The sequence below is a fragment of the Daldinia childiae genome, assembly GCF_008694065.1.
Source record: "Daldinia childiae strain JS-1345 chromosome Unknown Scaffold4, whole genome shotgun sequence".
In the NCBI taxonomy this organism is placed as follows: domain Eukaryota; kingdom Fungi; phylum Ascomycota; class Sordariomycetes; order Xylariales; family Hypoxylaceae; genus Daldinia; species Daldinia childiae.
Genome location: NW_022984645.1, coordinates 2,241,587 through 2,262,864, shown reverse-complemented (window position 1 = coordinate 2,262,864; position 21,278 = coordinate 2,241,587). Strand labels below are relative to the sequence as shown.

The 21,278-nt window shown below is 47.6% G+C and overlaps 5 protein-coding genes across 5 annotated transcripts; 3 read left to right on the top strand and 2 right to left on the bottom strand.

Moving 5' to 3' along the window:
- Positions 1-957: 957 nt before the first annotated feature.
- On the top strand, positions 958-4,308 carry GL218_04929 (Proteasome subunit alpha type-4; the record flags this gene model as incomplete). Its single annotated transcript, XM_033581561.1, has 9 exons — positions 958-1,089; positions 1,245-1,678; positions 1,754-1,871; positions 1,921-2,413; positions 3,283-3,303; positions 3,372-3,378; positions 3,431-3,483; positions 3,533-3,920; positions 3,984-4,308. The coding sequence occupies 9 exons, from the start codon at positions 958-960 to the stop codon at positions 4,306-4,308; spliced, it is 1,971 nt and encodes a 656-aa protein (XP_033435757.1).
- A 308-nt stretch (positions 4,309-4,616) lies between these two features.
- On the bottom strand, positions 4,617-5,060 carry GL218_04928 (uncharacterized protein; the record flags this gene model as incomplete). The annotated part of the gene is made up of 3 exons (XM_033581560.1): positions 4,617-4,849; positions 4,957-5,000; positions 5,056-5,060. The coding sequence occupies 3 exons, from the start codon at positions 5,058-5,060 to the stop codon at positions 4,617-4,619; spliced, it is 282 nt and encodes a 93-aa protein (XP_033435758.1).
- A 1,911-nt stretch (positions 5,061-6,971) lies between these two features.
- On the top strand, positions 6,972-10,306 carry GL218_04927 (uncharacterized protein; the record flags this gene model as incomplete). Its single annotated transcript, XM_033581559.1, has 3 exons — positions 6,972-7,317; positions 7,387-7,750; positions 10,021-10,306. 3 exons carry the CDS (start codon positions 6,972-6,974, stop codon positions 10,304-10,306), a joined length of 996 nt encoding a protein of 331 aa, XP_033435759.1.
- A 773-nt stretch (positions 10,307-11,079) lies between these two features.
- Positions 11,080-12,641, bottom strand: GL218_04926 (Kynureninase 2; the record flags this gene model as incomplete). Its single annotated transcript, XM_033581558.1, has 3 exons — positions 11,080-12,000; positions 12,052-12,413; positions 12,476-12,641. The coding sequence occupies 3 exons, from the start codon at positions 12,639-12,641 to the stop codon at positions 11,080-11,082; spliced, it is 1,449 nt and encodes a 482-aa protein (XP_033435760.1).
- Positions 12,642-17,873: 5,232 nt separating this feature from the next.
- Positions 17,874-21,247, top strand: GL218_04925 (NAD-specific glutamate dehydrogenase; the record flags this gene model as incomplete). Its single annotated transcript, XM_033581557.1, has 3 exons — positions 17,874-18,198; positions 18,248-21,164; positions 21,217-21,247. The coding sequence occupies 3 exons, from the start codon at positions 17,874-17,876 to the stop codon at positions 21,245-21,247; spliced, it is 3,273 nt and encodes a 1,090-aa protein (XP_033435761.1).
- Positions 21,248-21,278: the final 31 nt, after the last annotated feature.

The following is a 21,278-nucleotide window of genomic DNA, read 5'->3' as shown; positions in this document are numbered from 1 at the left end:
AAGGCGATTGGTCTGCTCTATTGGGGGGGATGTTGTAGACGATGTGATGGTCAAGGATTTGAGTTAATTCACCGTTGCACGAAAACGCCACTAGAACCTTCATCTCGCGCTGTCGAATCAAGCTTCGAAATAGTCGAAGAGCATCCACTGGCCCATACCCGCCATTTCGTCCCTACCTATAGTGTATTCATGTACTAGATACATCGTAGCTTTATCGGTGGCTGTTTTTCTGGCTCTACACCCCTGTTGACACAGCCCTACAGGGCGTCGAGGGCGTACGATATTTTCATGTCAGCGTGTGGCTGCAGGTCAGACCCACGGAAGCCCCCAGCAGACCTGTCGACCACGATCACACACCGCGACACGCAGGTAGGAGAATAATGAGTAATACAGGGGACGAACGATCCCCTGCGAACCGAATCGTATCGGTTCTTTACCAGGAGTCGGTTCGATTTTCCCGCGCGAATCCGTCGTGCTGATAGGGCACCCGTGGTTAAAACAAAAAGGTACATCTTGCTACCACGTACCAAGAGTCAGATCGATATTTCGAGAGTCAGAACCCCTTGGCGTTACTATACTTGTCTCTTCACGTCGATGATGGCTCGCTTCCTAACATAGACACGAGACCCCGGGCTAGTAGACTATTTGTAGATGCCGGAGCTAAGCCGCGTCGTGCAAGAATTTATGTACGGCTGATCGTCTCGAACTTGTGCATTGATACCTATCCTTGCAGGACCAATGTACCAACCCTAGAAATTCTTTATATCTCACGGGTTCCCACACCCAGTCCTACCTCTAAGGTTTGGCAAGTTTAGACGTATCGCAAACGACCTAAAGCTGTATCCACCTGACAGGTCTGTCCCCCAAGTTTCGGCAAGCCAATATTAGGCACGTATGATGTAATAAGGCAGGCGTTGTTTAGCGCGCTAACACGTCTTACAGAAATTGATATTCACCATGGTCGGCGTTCCTGGAAAGTACAAGGGCTGTAATACCTGCCGAGCTAGACGAGTCGCATGCGACAACGGGAGACCATTTTGCAAGAAATGCACAGATTATGGTCGCGAATGCGGCGGATACGAGAGGGAGGTTAGTAACTAAACTTCTAGCCCCTGGTCGGACCGAGGAATACACTCCCATAAATTTTGATGCCCAAGTCAGCTTTCCATATGCTCCCCGTCCCCGCATCCTAGTTGTTTTTAGAAATCGTGGAGATAAATGGCTGATAGTCGGATGCGAACTAGACCGTATTCATAGTCGGTACTCAAGACGACAAAGGGAGATGTTCGTCTCATCCGCCACGAAACCAGCAGGGCAAAAGAGCCAAAGGCAAGGAGATTCAGCAAGCAAATAAGTTAGATTTCATCGCTACCGAGCCATGGCAGCCCGCGTGGATCGACGTCATTTCGTTGTCGTCGGCTGCCGGATCGCATCGCGTTCGATTTGTCGCTCTTCAGACGGACCTCGACTCCGCGATTCGGCCGGGAAGCGGGTCGCCACGCAGAGACGACGATGTCAGGTTGTCGCTAAATGGTTTCCGCGCCCTCGACGTAAACCCCAAGTTCGGCCTCGACCCCTTTAGCATGAAGTCTCGCTGTCTCATCCAACTACCCCGAAGAGTGGCAATAGGCAGACGACTAGTACTAGCACGGAAGGGCTTTGCGTATTCTTATACGAGGTGCGTCGGAATTCCTCTAACCGACAAATTTGCTGAAATAGGGGTCTAGCAAAACTCCTCGGCCGCCTATGGTAGCGAGGCGCCTTGGAAAGGCTCGGCTACCCTTGCCGACCGGATCCGCGACCGGGGCCCCGCCGCGTACCAGTTCTTCCCGGAGCACCATTTCTTTGCTCGCGTCTATAGGCCCAGTGCAGTAAGTAAGCAACCGCTCGAGGGTATGCGGTTACTGATATCTGAGGTAGATTTGGGCGGCCTTGCTTAACCGTCAGCCGACCTTCCTTTGCTCTCCCGAGTGGACCGTCGTACCATGGGAACGACATCCTAGAACGCCGTTCGACGATCTACTAGACATAGTCGTTCTCTTACCATCGGTTTTCTCGCAAGCGAGCTGCATAACATCCCTAGACATAACATCACTAGATGTGTCTACTTTTCACCACCCAAAGGAAAAGGAGTTTTTGGACTACTGCGTCAGCATCGAGAACCAATTTGATATCTGGTATAGCATGCTGCGCCAGAGGGCCAACGAGTCGGGATCTATGCTATACTGGACGGCAGACGCGACACATTGCGACGCACATGTGCCCTTCTCCAACGTGTTCAACTTCCCTTCGCCGTTGATGGGGTTGGTTCACGTTTACTACTGGGCTGTTCTTATCAGATTTCATCAGTGCATATATACGATACTGAATACCATCGTCGAATCTGAGGGCAAGAGGTCGCCCGGCGGTCTCGGTATGCTGCGTGAGATACCTCTAGGGATAGATATACGGAAATATCAGCCTTCTCAGACGAGAATCCTTGTAGAAAACGTGTGCCGAAGTTTAGACTTCACCCTCGAAACCACGAGGCAGCCAGATCTTTTAGCTGCTCCCCTCTGGGTTGTGAACGAGTTTTATGATGAAATTGAACTTTTTGAAGACGTGGGATTAGAACGTCTATGGTGTACAGGCTTTAAGGGTAGATTGGAAGCAAAAGGCCGCGGAATAAGTTCATATTTACAAGAGAACAAATGGGTTGATGTCAAGCGGTTTGGATAGGTACGGTAACATTGGTAAAAGTAACTCTGGCGTAACGGAGACGGGACGGGGACTAAGGCACAGCCACGAATTTCCGTTAGACATGGATTTGTAAAATAGATAATGCCTTCCCATCTAGTGGCTAATTTTGGTGAGATCGTTCTATTAAGAAGACCAACTCTGTGTTATATAAAAGGAAATAAGGTCCAAAGTGTTTAGTTAAGCAAATTAGGAACACAAGTTTGATCACGTAATCAAAAATACTTTAGGTTGAGTGAGAGGTCAAATGTGGCGGTGCATACTACATATAGGTACATAGGTACCTTATTGTAGGTACGTACATGACCTAGCTTTCTCAAATCAGTGCTATCTGTGGCTTGAGCTTCAGGCGTCTCCATCTAGCGTTTGGCTGCAGGGAGCTTCGTAACTCTGGCAGCCTTGCGTACTCTCATAACTTGTAAACCATAAACCTCGCCAAATTCCCAGGTCATTCCTCGAGCTTTACCAAAGCTCCCCCACGTACCTTTACCTTTTCAGACTCCATTTACACCTTTTCGTTTTTAATACATTTCACCATGGCGTCAGGATACGACAGAGCCCTTTCCGGTAAGTTTCTTTTTCCCAACTAACGTTCATAACGACGAAGCAGCTTAGCTAATTATATATACCTACAGTATTCAGGTTCGTATTAAACGAGGGCACTACGTAGTATACCTTTCTGACACATATATAGTCCGGATGGACACGTCTTCCAGGTGGAATATGCGGGTGAAGCCGTCAAGCGAGGTACAAACACTACTAAGCAGCTCAATCGCTCGAAGCTAATGCCGTCCAGGTACCTGCGCGGTCGGTGTGAAGGGCGCAGATATCGTCGTGCTCGGTTGCGAGAAGAGGTCGGCTATGAAGCTACAAGACACACGCATTACTCCTTCTAAGATCGGTCTCATCGACACCCACGTCTGCCTCGCATTTGCCGGTCTGAATGCCGACGCTCGAATCCTAGTAGACAAGGCGCGACTAGAAGCGCAATCGCACCGCCTCACGGTTGAGGATCCCGTATCAATCGAGTACATCACCAAGTACGTCGCCGGCGTACAGCAGAGATATACGCAGAGCGGTGGTGTGCGACCCTTCGGAATCAGCACGATGATCGTAGGCTTCGACAAAAATAGCAAAGTACCCAGACTTTATCAGACCGAACCGAGCGGTATCTACTCCGCATGGTATGTTTATTCGTCTTCTACGATGGCGGCAGGGTAGGATATGTGCTAATACACTATACACAGGAAGGCAAATGCTATCGGCCGCTCGAGCAAGACGGTCAGAGAATTCTTAGAGCGCAACTACAAGGAAGACATGGATCGCGAGGCGACCATTCGACTAGCTATCAAGTCGCTACTAGAAGTCGTGCAGACGGGCGCAAAGAACATCGAAATCGCCATCATGGCTCCAGGAAAGACTCTGGAACTGCTACCGGTGGAAGATATCGAGGGTTACGTCAAGAACATCGAGCAAGAGAAGCAAGAGGAAGCCGCCAAGAAGAAGACCGGCCGGACACCAGGAACAGGTAGCGCGGCCATTTTGACTAGAGAGCAAGGTGGCAGTGATTAAACATGAGACGTAGCCAAAGCTTTACAGACCTCTAGAAAATAAATCATAGGGCATGTCACTATCTGTACACTACCCGCCCAGAAGCATGCATCATCCTCCGTCTCTTGTTGCCATTCTGTTGTCCTAGAAGTCTAAATGTGTGTGGTATCATGTAAATGCATCGCTCTGCAACCCAGAATCATGCTCGTCGTAATTTTCTAATTATAACCTGAGTCCCCCTTCTTCAACCGAGCTTATCCGCGTCGCTCTGGATGTCGAAAATAGTTCTGTTCTGATTTCCTTTTACCCGCTCGTCCTTGAGCATACGGTTATCCATCCGCATCCTCGCCTTCGACCGTTAAAGCGGGCTTCGGCACGACGGCATCGATGACGAAGTGGTTATCGCAGTGGGGGCAGTATTCGTCGGCCTCTTCGAACTCCTGGGCGTCCTTGCGGAAGCACTTCTTGCACTTCTTGCAGGCGAACGTCATCTCCAAGCTCTGCAGCAGCTGGTGCGACTCCTGCTCGTGGTGGCACTCTGCGCAGTCAAACCATTTTTTACCTAGGCAGGGGGCGTCAGTAGGCATCTAAAGCGGTGGGTGTAAACGATTAAGGCCATGAGGGGGTTCGTAGGTATGGCATGCGTAGACGAATATCTCAAGAACGTACAGCATGGCGAGCGGATCGCAACTTGAGCATTTAAGACGTGCTTGCTGTACGATGGTTAACCTTCATATTAGAAATTTATGTGTAAAATCCTAAGCTTACCACATCGTGAAGGGTTATCAAGTGTGACGGTGCACTAACAACAACTATTTTGGTAACTCACGAGCAGATTCGCTTTTTAATTTGTTACGCGTTATGAATTTTAGAGTAGGTTTCTAATCAGTTCCTTATCCCCTTATCCCCTTACTCTCTCTCCCCCCCGGTTGGAAAATGATTACCTTATTGCGGGGTCTTAGCGCAGTTAGTCCCTATCAATCAGCCTCTAGCGCATCTCCGAAATCCTGGCTATGAGATGTGAGGCTCAACTTATCTTTAACCACAGTGCACTCAGTTTATATATGAAGATTTACCCTTCTAATAAATTCAAATTTTTGAAAATATTCTTTATATAGTTCTCATAGTAAAAGGTTTGATAAAATAGAGTATACAATTTTCGACCTCGATGTACTCCAATGAAAGATGAAATCCATGACAACAGGTACAGCGACAGGTACAAGGATATCAAGTCTATAACATTCATTATATAGGTATCTCTGCCTAGGATCATAACAAGAATAACGTCACAAAGAACAGCCCACACAAGTTATCACCGCCAGAATTTATAAGCCATATATGCGAGTCCCAACTCCATTCTACCAAGTGTAATTATAAACCCTTCCGAAGCAGTTCGTCCCATGCACCCATACGTTATAGCAAATCCATTATCATTTCGTCGAAGGAATATCTTGCAAATTACTTCCTCCACCCCAACAACAGTATTTGAACGCAATACTGCTGTGAACCAGATTCAAGTCTCCTCCTAACTTATCCCATAACAAGTTCCTCATCTTTTATCCGTGAATATAATTAGGCCCTGAAGCAGTTGAACCTTCCAAAGCTGAACCGCCACGGTCCTCGACGTACGCCGTGTCGACCGGCAGTAACGTTGGTGCCGAAGTGGCGACCGCCGAAGTTCTTAGAGTAGAAAAGTGGCATTGTTGTGGTTTGTGTTTGTAGCTGTTGATCTGATAGGTGAGTCTATGGTTTGACTTGTCATACGTTGAATAGGACTTTTGGCTTACCTTTGGTTGTGTTTTATGATGTTTAGATGTAACGTCAATGACTTGGTAAGTTTATAATGATGTTCGGTGAGAAGTTGATATATACAGACGAGAAGTTTTCTATAACTAAGGTATTTAAATAAGGCGGTAATGAGTATTTAATGTTACATTCAATTCTTGGGAGATGTCTAATATCAAGGAATATTCATTTTAGCAGGGCTTGCTGGCTTTGATGGCAAGTCGTACGACAACTTGAACTTATACGAATTACGTCACACAAGAACACCGTCACCAAAACTAAGACTAGCAACTCTTTGTTGATTGGCTTTGGTGACCTTGGCGTGTTGCACGATTAGATAACTGGCATAAGAAGGCTTGGCAAAGCACATAGCCACAATATCTAACCTCGTTTGATCTAGCGCCACTTCTACTTAAAACTTCAATGTTCAATCTTCATCCGATTCCAATCTCGAACCCTTTTCGCTATTTCTCTCGTTCAACAATACTCTATTAGTAATATGATGAACCTATCTAGATCTCTTCCTTTCTTTCTTACTTCCTTCCTCTCTCTCCCCCAAACAACGGGTCCATCTCCTTCGTAATATATTCGGAAACCTACGCGCTCTCCACCAATTAAACTAACTCGGATGCTACATGCCGGTTTCTGATGAGCTGAACACGAAAATGGGAAATGATTGGCCTATATCCTAGCAATTTTTACTTAGTAAATACAAAAGAACTGATCTTTCGTACAGCCCTACATGTTTGACAGTAATACAAGGGTACGGCATTAATCATGTAACTAAAGAATCCTATAAGCCCCCTATCAGCCCATCCGTCGAAATGAAAATGATTTGCTCTTGAAACCTTCTACGCATCCGGAAAACACGACCAAGTATTCATACACGAACCCAAAGAATGTCCACCAGCGACTTTTCCGGCTGGGCCATTCGTAGAAACGGCTCTTGCGTTGGGGAAGTTGACTGCGGCGTTACTAGAAATCCCTTTCACGCCTGCTGCCCTTCTTCGACGGAATGTCCAAGCCAATACAACGTAGCTTGCTGCCCATTCGGCCAGAACTGCACAGCAGCAGCTGTCGAGACCCCGAAATGCGCCAATGGATCGTGGGCCATGTTTGATAACGCAGGCTTCTTCTGCTGCGAAAAGGGCTATATAGGCTACAACTATGGCGGGACCGACGGATGTTCTAAGTCTGGGGCAAGCTTACCGGATGGCGCATTGCCGCTTGCCGAGATTTCTCAAGGTACAACTATGTAAACCGTTAAATCTATCGAAACGACGGGCAAACTGATCTTACCCGCTCTATCTATAGCTAGCTTCTCCTCGAGCTCGACGACGTCGACAACAACACCGACGGCAACGCCTGCGCCAGACTCTCAATCAGACTCGCAATCAAACTCCGACTCCGATTCCAATTCGAGCAATTCTACCCCCGTGGGCCCAATAGTTGGGGGTGTGCTTGGAGGAGTAGCGTTTCTCGCACTTGTTATTTTATGTTTATGGTTTGTTCGCCGAAGAAAGGCCCGGGTCGAAGACGCTGCGCAGAGTTTTATGCTGAACCAAGAACCTCCGATCCCAATAAGAACTGAGAAGTATGCAGGAACAGCCGCGCCCGGTCGGGTAGAGATTGACGGTAATCCCCGGGTCGAATTATCGAATGACGCTGCTACGAAGACGTATGAGTTAGCTTAAAGTGTGTGCATAGGCGAAATCTGAGTTTTACGGGACGCGGGAGAGTCGGTAAAGCCAGTAGATTGGAATTTATAGACGCCACAGTTCCACGGAAGTGGAAGAAACTCTGTCACAAGTCGTTTAGAAAGATGTTACGTATCGCATTCTCGCAGAAAGAATATCATGTACATATCATAATCTTCATGTATAGAGTCATCGATTCTTAAGAATATTCTTAATATATAGAGGGTCATCAAAGACCGTATTTAATCACCTGTTGGACTTTGAGATCAATATAAATATTTCAACGTATTCAGACTTACAAAAGGCTCGAAGACCCCCACGTCTCCATGGTCAGCCTTAATTCAATGCTGCCAGTATTGCAATAGCTTGATACTGACCACCAAGGTATTATATCCTTAATTTTACCAACCCGTAGCAGGGTTAGTGAACAATGACTCTTCAAAAGCCGAGGGTGTAGAACGGGTTCTCGACCAACCCAACAACTTCACGGAAAACTTAAGTTAAGTTAACAAACTATGGGTGTGAAGATTCGAATTGAAAGAATGCTGCTGTCACTTTCTTTAGTTGTAGTTACACTTATAGTTCAACATGCCAATTTAGGACTAAACCTCGAAGAAGAACAAGAAGAAAAAGGCATAAGATAAATTATAAGTTATGAAAGGTGGTCTCTCGCGCGCAATGGATGAACAACTAGGTCTGTTGGATTGACTGGGGAATCGATTCAGTTACTTTGTATCACCAATTACCCTTGTAGTAAAAGTGATGTCCTATTGTATTGATTGATGATGAAAGAGGAAGATCTACGAAAAGTGGGGGAATCTAAATACAATTGGATTAGGGTGTGGGTGGGGCCCAACCCTTGGTCACATGACAATGCTAGGTGCCATTGTCACGTGACCATAATCCCAACAAGGTCCATTCCCTTTACAAAGACTGTGTTTATGGAGATGCTATAGTTGAGTCTTCGACTACTCAGGACCCTAAGCCAAAGGAAAGGGAATCATACCTCAGCACTAGAGACTATTTTCGCAATTATCTGCTAAATTTGAACTCTAGAAATTCCATCTATAAATTGAACTTTCCAACGACTCCAATTTCGACTTGGAGGAGGTCGTTGTTTCACAAAGGAATTCGTAGTCCTAACCAAGAGACTCGAATGATATGTCCTAAAGCATCAACAAAGACGAATTTTTCAGTCTGACCATAGACTAGATATCTACAATAATCCTCGCAACAACTGAATCATGCAAACAATTATATATATATATATATATACTAACCCCCAAGACGAATTGGTAGTTACTCGGACCCGAGGAGGCGCAAAGAATCCACTTCAAGTCCACTTCAAGAACGCCTTACGTGTGCCTCATTACGCGTAGCCATATACCCCAGCACGCAACCGCCAAATGTCTTTCTTACGTAGCAAATACCAGGCTGTTTATTCTAAGCTCGTCAAAAAAACAAAAACGAAATTACGTGACGAGTACCAGTGGGGATGAGTTAGGAAGATGAAAGGCATCTGGTGGCTCAGCTTCTAACACATTACGAATACCCACGGACCCGATTGAGCAGACGCCCATCAGCAAGCCACGGCGAATGTGACAGGCCGAGAGCAAACGGCATCCTTAATATATGGGACTCCCTTGACGAATTGGGGGGGTCGTACAAACCGGCACGGCAGAGCTGTCGGCTTCTTCCGTCTATTTATGTATTGGATGATATGATGTGCTGCATATAAGCCTGTCGCAGGATAATTGTTCAGTCGTTTGCGTATTATACGCGTAACAAGCCTCCTTGGTTTCAAATCCGCCTTTGGCGCAGCGATGGGGAGGTGGGTAGGATTGCGAAACTTCTTACGCTTGTCTTCTGAAAGTGCAAACAGATCGACGGGTGAGAGATGATGTAAAATTCTCCTTATAAACGTAGCGTCTTTCCACGATGGACTTTTCACTTGGTAGCAAACACATTTCTTATATCGTCGAACAAGGAACTTAACATAGTCTATAAAAATTTCGATCCGTCAAATCATCATCTTTCCGACTTTCAGACACCACCTTTTTCAACTACCATCTCAACAAAATGCTCTTCCAAACTCTCCCGCTCGCAGCCTTAGTTGCCGTCGTCCTCAGCTTGCCTGCTCCGCAGCAGCCCAGCATAAACCCGGGTTCGGTTCCGACAAGTCTACCTCAGCCAGGAGATTCAAACGGCAACCACCATATTCCTTCCGGTTTGACGCTACCTTTTGGTGTAGTTTTACCGGACCGCCGAGCGGCTTTCCGACTGATTTTCCTAGCGGCTTCCCGAGCGGATTCCCTAGTGTCTTTCCTAGCGGTCTTCCGAGTGGCTTCCCAAGCGACTTCGCCAACGGGCCCCCTAGTGGCTTCCCTACAAGCCGCCCAACTGGTCTTCCTGCTGGGTTCCCTACTGGGTTCCCTACTAGTGGTTTCCCTAACGGTGCTGTTCCTACTGGCCTCCCAACCGGCCTCCCTACCGGCTTTCCTACCGGCTTCCCTTCAGCTCCCTCTGGCTCACCTTAGGATTTACGATGATGAGGCAACGCTAAGGGTCATGGTGAAAAAGAATCTTTCCTTGATGAAGTAAGAGAAGCTTAAAGTTAGATATTATTTTACACGAACTTATCTCAAGAGCCCCTTTCGATACTTTCGTTTTCATCTACCTTTCCGGGTTTATTTCCGAAGGGTTATAGCATGGTCCATGGTCTTGATTCTTGGATTTCATTGGCCGTCATTCATTGTTGGGGTTATAGCTGGACATAAGCGGAGTTGGGGGCTGGTGTTGTCCGGAGCTAGTCTCGCAATATTAGTATCGCATTGCTAGTTCAAATAAAGAATATAGAATGATCTTCCAAATATACTCGTTGCATAGAAAATTATTTATATGTGACTGTTATATGCGACTGTATATGGTAGCTGATACGGATACTAGGGTATTGTTACTTACCCTAGATTCTGCTCAATGATACTTAGAGCCTCTGTCTAAGAGAAGAGAAGGAAAACGGATTAAGAGCTTACGAAGAGTTCAAGATTAGAAATATATATGAAGTAGCATAGAGGTCCATGTAGATGACGCCCGCGCCAAGTACAGCATGAAAAAGGGTTAGATATGAATAGTCCTACAGCTCTTGGCCGACGAATTGAATATGTCAAGGGAATATCATCCACGTCGCTTCCCTTTCTACTCTTATCCCATCCTACACACAATTTACCTTTATTGTCCTAACGTATTCGAGATAAATATTCGGCTTAGTAAGAAGGAAAACACCTAAGCACTATCGTCGCTAGGGGCTAATTTATAGGTCTTGTTGTGTCGCCACCAGGGCCAACTCGAAAGCTTCGGCGAAAGCGACACAGTCCTCGAACGAATTGTACAAGGGAGCGGGAGCGACGCGAACTACGTTTGGCTTCCTCTCGTCTACGATGACGCCGCTCGTCTCTAACTCCTTCATCACCGGGTCTAGGATATTGTCTGCCAGCAGCAGACTCAGCTGGGCACCGCGCTGGTCCGGGTCGGACGGCGTGATAATTCTGAAGAGCTGTTTGGCATCTTCCGATAGGAGGGAGAGGCACTGCTCGAGAAACGCCGTAAGCCTCTTAGATTTCTCTCGGAGGGGCGACACTCCGCCGGCAAGTTCGAAAACCTCGAGCGAGGCGCTTAGACTTGTGATGTCAAGGATGCTAGGGTTACTCAGCTGGAATCCGGCTGCTCCTTTTACGGGGTGGAACTTGGTCTCCATCCGGAAGCGAGTTGCTTTGTCGTTTCCCCACCAGCCTGACAATCGTTTACCGTATCCCCTCTCGGGTTCCTCGTCGGCGATCGTCGTGGTCACTAAGCTGTTGCGAGAGTTGATAAACATACCTCCTATGCAACCCGGGCCGCCGTTGAGGTACTTATACGTGCACCAGGCCGCGGCGTCTACGTCCCAGTCGTGCAGGTGAAGGGGAACGTTGCCCACCGCGTGGGCTAGGTCCCAGATGATGAAGATGTTGTGCTTGTGCGCATACGCGGTGATGGTCGGGATATCCAACAGCTGGCCGGTATAATACTGGATGCCGGGTAGTAGGATCAAGGCCGTGTCTGATGCGTGTTTCGAGATGATGGACTGGATGTCGTAGGTGGTGATGAGAGCGTCTTCCGAGTAGGGCGACTCTATGGTCACCATGGACGTGCTTGGGGAGAGACCATGATGGCGGATCTGGCTCAGCACGGCAAACTATCACGTCTCAGCGAACGCACGTTTGTCGTCATGCGGATCGTCTCTTACATGATCGCTTGGGAAAGCCTTGCTTTCTAGGATAATTTTGTGCTTCCCCTTTGGATCCGGACGGTAGAAAGCAGACATCAATAGATGCAAGTTCGCTGTCAGGGTCTGCATGACAGCTACTTCTGATTCATCCGCGCCGACTATGGAGGCCATCGATTTGGCAGCTCGAGCGTCAGCGTCGAGCCATGTCGGTAGAGGAGAATCTTCCAAGGGCTTAAAGTGCCCCTGGACGGCCTGAGTGGACCAGGTTTGGAGATACTGGTTGATGCGAGTTGCAGTTCTTTTGGGTTGCAGTCCGAGAGAATTCCCGCAGAGGTATGTACATGCGGTTGTCTCGTCGGCTGGGGCGGGATCGTTACGATCTAAGGAAGTTCAGTATGAGCTGACGGATCTCGGTTGCTGCAGACCGGAAAAGGCAGTTCACCTTGTTGGTTATGTTGCTGCGGCTGTTCTAATGTTGTTCGTTTAATATCAGCCTTAGTGGGGACTTGAAATTCGTCTCTCAAATGACGGAGTCCGTCTTCCCCATCTAAGATTTCAGCCTGAGCACGAAGATTCGAAAAGTGCGATTGGTCGGATGAGGCGTTCATTCTAAGTTAGGAATGGGGGAAAAAATAGTAATTGTGTTACTTTGTATAGAATTATGAAATGTGGTCCACGCGTGAACCAATTTGATGAATAATAGTCGTGATCGCGTTTGTTGAAGATTGTAAGTGGTAAGTGGTGAGTGGTGAGTTACTTCCCGTCAGTCCGACTTTGATTTTTCTCTCGATAAACCCCGCGATTTGACTCCAATCCTTGCGGTTTACGGCAGTGACAACCTTTCTGAACCTTGAACCTAAAGCCCAAATGTGGTAGGTGGGGTAGAAAAGACGGGATTGGGGCGATCTTACTGCAAGCAATTACGTCGTTTACCTAACGCATACCTAACGCATACCTAACTCGAGACCAACTTCGATTAAGCGAAGAATGAGTTTAGTCATGATGCATCTAAAAAGACAAATAGATCCAATTTACTTACGAAACAAAAATCCAACGAACCGACCTCAATGTAAAATGTAAATATCCGCAACGTGTCCAGACGCCGCAGATAGACCGCATATCGCATAGACAGACAGGTTCGGGTCGCACAAATTGGGTTAACAAGCTTCGTTAAGCTTTCTTGGACAGATCGGATATATTATTCTTCGGCATAAGGAGCGTGAAGGAGCATTTAGAAAATATGGAGATGGTATCAATTTCTGGATCGACGCTGCAATGCAACAACGGCTTGGCTTTTTCACTTCGAACTAACAAGAATCGCGAACAATGTTACGGCTAGAAACTAAATTGATAATACGAATTCTATTAGTTGCCTCTGAACTAATTGTGCAATTAACATCAACATTGCGTGGCCACTTCTCATCGCCCATCGGCAAATCCAACGCTGGCGGATAAGGCGTCGTACCCTTAACTTGGGGTGAACACCGGCAGAGCGGTTCCAATCGAGAACTGCGATTATTTGCATGTCCATTACGGGCCGTTCCTGGATTAATGAATACCACATGCTCTCTGTGGCTGTCTGGGTATGGTTAAATGTTGGGGTCAACTTCCAAGCCCCCCCCTAAACCGAAAGACAATGCATACATATGCACACCCCTCGGATCATACCGTGACGTGAGATTGTATCGATGATGGAAAGGAAAGAGACTTCTAGTCTACGGTCGAATAATAAAAAGAATAATAATAAGTTGAAAGGAAAAGGCTGATAAGGACTGAATGGTCCTCCCTCGTATTATCGACCGTTGGCCGTTTCACGAATCCACACTCGTGGCGGTGCTTATCTATAATTCAGGGGTATAGTGCGTATGCAGTACGTACAACTCCAGTTTTGATATGCGTATAGTCGTTGATAGGAGGCTACGGCTGTTACAGGGCGAAAACGTGGAAGAGAGTTTAAAAATAGCCCTGTTCCGGACCGTAATCATCGATCGATAAACGCTGCATACCTATCCCACAAACTGGTTTTCTCCGTGCCCCCGTATTGTTTGTGGAACTTTACTGTATCATAATGTTAGTTTTTTTTTTTGATTCTTTTCCCCTTTTTTCTCTCCTGTCAAGATTGCCACGAAGCAATATGACTAGGAACGAACCAGTAAGGCAGGCAATACGCTTGAGCTCCCCGTCTTAGAACTACCATTCTTGGAATTGCGGCAGAAGCTGCCGGCATAAGGTTGTTTACGTTAGTCAAAACGAACGAACGAACGCTGAACACAACTCCCTATCCTGGACGCGGCGATGGTAACAGATGATTGTCCCTGCAGTGTCACCTAGTACAGGAGTAGAGAGAAGAATTGTTCCACTCGGGCTCCGCAAAAAAAAGGAGACGATATTTTCATTTCGAGATCTCAACCGGTTCTCATGACGTTGATTTCGGAGGAGATGTCGCCATGAAAACTGAAGAAACCCCTTAACCTAAGAGGACGGGGCGCTGGACCACTAACCTCACGACAAGTTTAGTAATGAGAAGTCGAACCCTGGGACCGAGAATGTGCACCGGCAGGCCAAGAGAGAGTTGTTGAGCTATCACGAGGCCTTTCGAGTTGCCTGGCGTCAAATCGGCTGACCTCGTGCTGCTCCATTGGGTTCGATAGACGCTGCTATCAAGTAATAAGGGGGTAATAGAAAATAAGAATCGCAACATTTTTACGTGTGAGGTTCCTGGATGACACCGTCGAAATCGCGGGGCAGGTGGACCTAACCAAGTCACCCGAGAGGTTGTAGAGCTGGGGCTATAGCGCTATGCCCTATGGAGGTGTGCTAAAGAGCCGGTACGCGTTACTGCCATTTTTAACTTACGTACGAAGTACCCGTATGTATAGAAGTACCTGCTCACACTTGAATAGTACCTAATTCCATCATTTCTACCTGTAATTGTACTCCAAGCCAAGTACCCTAGACACCTACCTAGGTACGTAAGGTACATGTAATTTCTGTAACAAGGTCCGCTTCCAATTGATCATCAGCCGTCTTGAATTTTTTTCTGTCCTTTCAGCTTCCCGAAGCATCGAGAGCCAATTCCATCTCTGCGCTGTTTCATCATTCCTGAACTCAATAGCGATAGGTATTGCAACATGTATTGGGTCATTGGATATACTAGTTGCGCCACAGCCTGTCATTGGGTCTCCTATGTAAGAGGCGGTAAAGCTATGTTAGGTACACTCCATATGAGGTCTCATGGAAGTTAGAAGTTATTAATGCGCGAGCCTAGCGCGATGAGCCGCTATCTATTATCAGAATGGCACCTGGACATAACACCTGAACTACCCAGCTACGCTAGACAATAATCCCTTATTTAACAATGGCCAATATGATTCGTTCTAGCAACTCTCCTTAGGGGGTTAGGGGCTAGAAAGATAAGGAGAAAGAGAGGTGAGCTGGCGATTGATAGACGGGATCAACATGTAAAGACGAGACCCCTAGGATTATCACTCCGGTCAAACAAATGATTTGCATATTACCTTACCTAGGTACTTACCTACCCGGAGGAGGCGATCACATTGCCCATTCATGTAGGTAATTTGCAAGAGCTTACTCTTACTCATCTGCTGAGACGGATGGGGTCTGGCTCGATATCCTACATATCCGCCGGACAGCTAAGAAAAAAAAAAGTTGGGGACTTGTGTCGCGTTGTATGTCACGATGTATATCGCGTACCTACAAGGCGAGAGATACTTAGTCGACCCCAGAGAAGTTCAAAGAGGTACCTCGTGGTCTCGATGTCGAATTCCTCCTCGAATAGCCGTCGGTACTCGATACGGTCAATAGTCGCCTAGACTCGTCCAAGTTTGAGAAAAAAAACTCAGACCGTTGGATCGCATAGTAGATCCATCGCGATCCACTAAACCCCAGTCCGAGACGACATGTGATGCTGAAGTTGTTCTTCCAACGAGTTCTGGATGCTCGCCGCATGGCTATTCCCTTGGCTACGGGTGACCCGCGTCACCGCCAGGACCCAAGTACCGCGGCATACAACTTTATGTGACCCGGTACTCCAGCTATACGGATTTTCAGGTACCCAGACGGTTGGGCCAATAGGAGCGTAGCGTTCCGCCCGTTCCAGTTAGCTGCAGGGTTAGCCTCTCGTTTTGTTCCATTTGCGTTCACCGTGATGAAAGAATCTTCGATTGGTTTTCTTCTACTGGTCCCGTCAATGTCTTTCCCAATACTAAGTGGAATTGGGAATACCAAGCGATACCCTCAGATTTTGAGAACCGTATTGTACATGCCCCAGGAAACCCTGCGATACCCTGCGATGCTAAACTTGCTAACTGCAAGGATGTCCATCGCAGAAGCTGGAAAGAATCCTCGACGTACAGTGCACAGAGTACACTACGAGCACCGCCGCTGAAAACGTGATTCTCTTATGTGTAATAGTTGCTGACGGTTTTACTTCCTTGTTTTTAACGGTACAGTATATAAGAAGCCGGTAGCTCCCCTTTTTCTCAACTTCACGATCGTCATCAATTTGCTTTGGCTATGGACGAAACGACGAATTGAGTATGAATCGCACTTTCGACTCTGTTACAAAGTTTCTTCATCCTATTATTATCCTTATCTTGCGGATTTAGTTTACCGGAGTCCCCTATCGTGTTAGCTTATTCTCTAACCCCGTCATTATCTTTGCCGCCCACCGTCATCGTATACATATCAGCGCCGCAATAGGGCTGTGCGTTTATCTCTTTTACCTTTTCTTCAACACCCATCTCGGCCTAACCCAATATAGTCTATATTCTCGGAAAGTTCGAGGACGTGTGACCATCTACGGCAATATCGTATAACGAGGACTTTAGATTTAAACCTCGTTACCGCGCTATTTCCAACTCTGTTTAAAACCTTGAGGCATAGAGGTTTCTTGCATCATCTTTATTAAGGTACCACTTTCATTCCTGTAACCTATTCCGGCAGCCAAATCAACCAATCAGCCATTCGGTCAACCACACCTCCAAAGGTTGCCGTCGTCTTTTTGTACTTTTTGTAGTATTGCATATACAAGACCTACTTACAAGACCTCCTTACAAGACCTCCTTATACACACGCCTCCCTAACCGACCATCTGTATCTCCAACTCTAACTAACACGCGAGGGCAGATCTTGCAGTTCACTCTTTACGTCCACCAGTCTCCTATTGACTTAATAGTGGACCTGTGCGTTCGTTAAGTTAATTCCGGAGCAACCTTTCTAACGCTTTGTCGGTACGTCTCTTACTGTTCAGCCTGTTTATGTTATTAGTTTCCTTATCAAGGGGTATGGCTGTCGACATAACTCTACGCTACCCGAAGCATCGAGCGGTGAAGTTGACTCCATGCTATTTCTGGTCTGTACGATCCGAGACACGATAACGGCATTCGTATTTTCATATTCTAATATTGTGCTGAACTGGCCTCACTTGACCTGCCGGCGCTTTGCTACCCCCTTGTCAAGTGCAATATGGGATTTGAAAATTACCGAACCCGTTTCCTCTATCTCGTTATACTACAGTAATCTCATCTTGTCACTTACTTGTTCGTTGTACCTCGATGTCAATCTCTAGGGTAATCCCCTGAGCTCAGCAAGAGGATTGTCATTATACACGGCAATGACGCCTTCTGCGTTACCCTTCGGATCTTATTCTGTATAAGAGATCATCTCTTCCCCCCTTCGATCTCCCTACTGTTCTGTTCCTACCATATCCCTTTCTATGGTCCTGAGCCTTCCCGTGCGCCTTCATCTTTCTTTCATTCATTGTTTCTCCTCCCGAGTCACAAGCCGCTCAGTTTCTTGTCTCCGATATGGTGGTCAAGATGTTGACGCTTCAGACGACTGACCTGAATCTGGATAGGTTTCCCCAGTACTCGGATCCGTTTGAGCCGTTTGAGGTTTTGGAACCTAAAACTCAAATCATGACGACTAACGGCGTCGCTCCAGACCCGAACCCGGTCCCGGCCAACAAGCTGCTGGGCAAGGTTCAGGGTACTGACCAAGTCTCTCGACACCCTTCACCTCAACCAACCCACTTCTCAGTACCGCTGGGAACTCTTGGTGGTAATGGCCACAGGGTTCTACGCTCAGCCACTGTGGGATATATTGCGCCCGAGTTTAAGGGGCGTGATGAGCAGATAAAGCAAGGTCAGTCGGTAGCACTTACGATATCCTCAACTTCTCTAACATGTAGTAGTCAAGAGCCTTATCCTTAAGCAAGCATGGATCCCCGAATCGCATCTTGACGAGCAAGTCTCGTGGTTCTACAACGAGCTAGGCATCGACGATGTCTATTTCCAGATGGAGACCGTCGATGTTATTGCGACCCACATCACATCTATGTATGCTGCCAAAGTTGCTGCTTACGCTCGTGTGGACAAGCGCGAGGAGATCCGTCTGGACATGGAAGCTACTGACCACGCCATCTACATCGACACAAGCGAGCCTGGCAAGAGCTCGTTGCACGGTCCGCGGTTCGAAAACAGGCTCGAGTCGAAGTATCTCGACCACACCGACCCTAACAAACGCTTCAGGGTTGAGACATTCCGCTCCCCCGGTACCATCTCTAACGATCCTTCATCCAAGGCTTCTTTACGATGCTATTTCGTATACCAGTGTCAGTTTGTGGATGCGAACCCCGAGCCGGGTGAGACGCGTCTCGAGGTCATTAGCGATCGTATGTTCCTGACGAAGGCAACTAAGAACACCAAGCAGATCTACGATGACATTATCAAACTTGCTGTTACCAGGACCGGACCCGTCATCGAGGTCTTTGATATCGAAGGATCCGAGGAGAAGCGTCTCGTCATGGCTTTCCGTTCTCGTACTGCCAGGGGAATTTTCAGCGCTATGAGCGACCTTTACCATTACTATGGTGTCACAAGTACCAGGAAGTATGTAGAGCAATTCTCCAACGGAATCACAGTCATGAGTATCTACCTGAAGCCGGCGACAAACCTGGATACCAAGCCCATGCCGATCGAGCAATCGATTCATCAGATCACCAAAGAAATCTCCCTTCTGTACTGCATACCCCAGAACAAACTTCACTCCTTGTTTGCTTCTGGTGCGCTGAGCTTGCAGGAGACCGTCTATGGTCACTGCGTCTGGGTCTTTGTTCAGCACTTCCTCAACCGCCTTGGCACGGAGTACGTGTCTATCAAGCAAGCTTTGGATCCTAGGAACCCAGCTCATGTAGAGATCCTATCCAAGCTGAAGCGCCGTCTCCGTACGGAGACGTTCACACCGGATTACATCCTTGAAATTATCTCGTCCTACCCTAATTTAGTACGCCTGCTGTATGCCGCATTTGCTAGCATACATCTAAGCGTCGGTCCTGGTTTTGAGAAGAGCTTAATTGCGCCGACGCCGGCTGTAGAAGTACTTTCGGATGCTCGACTTAAGGAGGCGATCACCCGAGAAGTGTCTAATGAGCACGACGAAATGGTGATGACAGCCTTCCGCATCTTCAACAATGCCATCCTAAAGACCAACTACTTCACGCCCACGAAGGTGGCTCTCAGCTTCCGTCTCGATCCATCCTTCTTACCGGAGATTGAATATCCTCGACGTTTGTACGGCATGTTCCTCGTGATCAGTGCAGAAGCGCGCGGCTTTCATCTTCGCTTCAAGGATGTTGCCCGAGGCGGTATCCGAATTGTCAAGTCCCGCAGCAAAGAGGCTTACAGCATTAATGCTAGAAACCTCTTTGATGAGAACTATGCTCTCGCGAGTACTCAGCAGCGCAAGAACAAGGACATCCCCGAGGGCGGCTCGAAGGGTGTGGTCCTCCTCGACGCTAAGCAGCAGGATCGCGCTCGGGAGGCGTTTGAGAAGTACATTGATAGTATCTTGGACCTTCTCCTCCCTGCCGAGACCCCTGGTATCAAAAACCCTATTGTAGACCTTTACCGTAAAGAAGAGATTCTTTTCCTAGGTCCGGATGAGAACACTGCCGACCTCGTCGATTGGGCCACCGAGCACGCTCGCTCCCGGGGGGCGCCTTGGTGGAAATCCTTCTTCACTGGCAAGTCACCTAAACTTGGTGGCATCCCTCACGATGAATACGGCATGACTACTTTATCCGTTCGCGAGTATGTCAAGGGCATCTACCGAAAGATGAATTTGGACCCCTCCCAGGTGAGGAAGATGCAGACCGGAGGTCCGGACGGCGACCTTGGCAGCAACGAGATCATTCTAAGCAACGAGAAGTACACAGCCATCGTCGATGGATCTGGTGTGCTTGTCGATCCTAACGGTATCGACAAGGACGAGCTCGTACGCTTAGCCAAGAAACGTGTCATGGTCTCGCAGTTCGACCTCTCTAAACTATCTAAGGATGGCTTCAGAGTCCTATGTGATGATAGTAACGTCACATTGCCGACTGGCGAAGTTGTTCCTAACGGCACGTCCTTCCGTAACTTCTACCATCTCAGAGATACCGGCCTAACCGACGTCTTCGTTCCTTGCGGTGGCCGTCCCGAGTCGATCGACCTGTCTACAGTCTCCAAGCTGATTAAGGATGGAAGGACGGCGATTCCTTACATTGTTGAAGGCGCTAATCTATTCATTACCCAAGATGCCAAGTTACGTCTCGAGAAGGCTGGTTGCATTCTATTCAAGGATGCATCTGCTAACAAGGGTGGTGTGACCTCGTCATCTCTGGAAGTCCTCGCCTCGCTTAGCTTCGACGACAAAGGATTCGTCGAGAACATGTGCCACAACGCGAACGGCGAAGCCCCAGAATTCTACAAGGCGTACGTCAAGCAAGTACAAGCCACGATCTGCGAAAACGCTCGTCTCGAATTTGAGGCGATCTGGCGAGAGCACGAGCAGACTGGTGTACCGCGGTCTGTGCTTTCTGACTCGCTTTCCGTTGCTATTACGACTCTAGACGAAGAGCTTCAGACATCAGACCTATGGGAGAACCCTAAGATTCGGAGGTCCGTTCTTGCGGATGCTTTGCCCAAGTTGCTCATCGACAAGATCGGTCTAGACACCATCATCAGCCGCGTACCCGACTCGTACCTTCGTGCTATCTTCGGAAGCTACCTTGCTTCGCGCTTCGTGTATGAGTTTGGCAGCAGCCCTAGCCAATTTGCTTTCTATGATTTGTAAGTTTCCCCCGAGCCTCTAGCGATAGTATCTAAGCTAACATAACAATAGCATGTCTAAAAGGATGGCCCAGATCCAATGATTAATGACATCTGCATATTGCTGGCACGAAA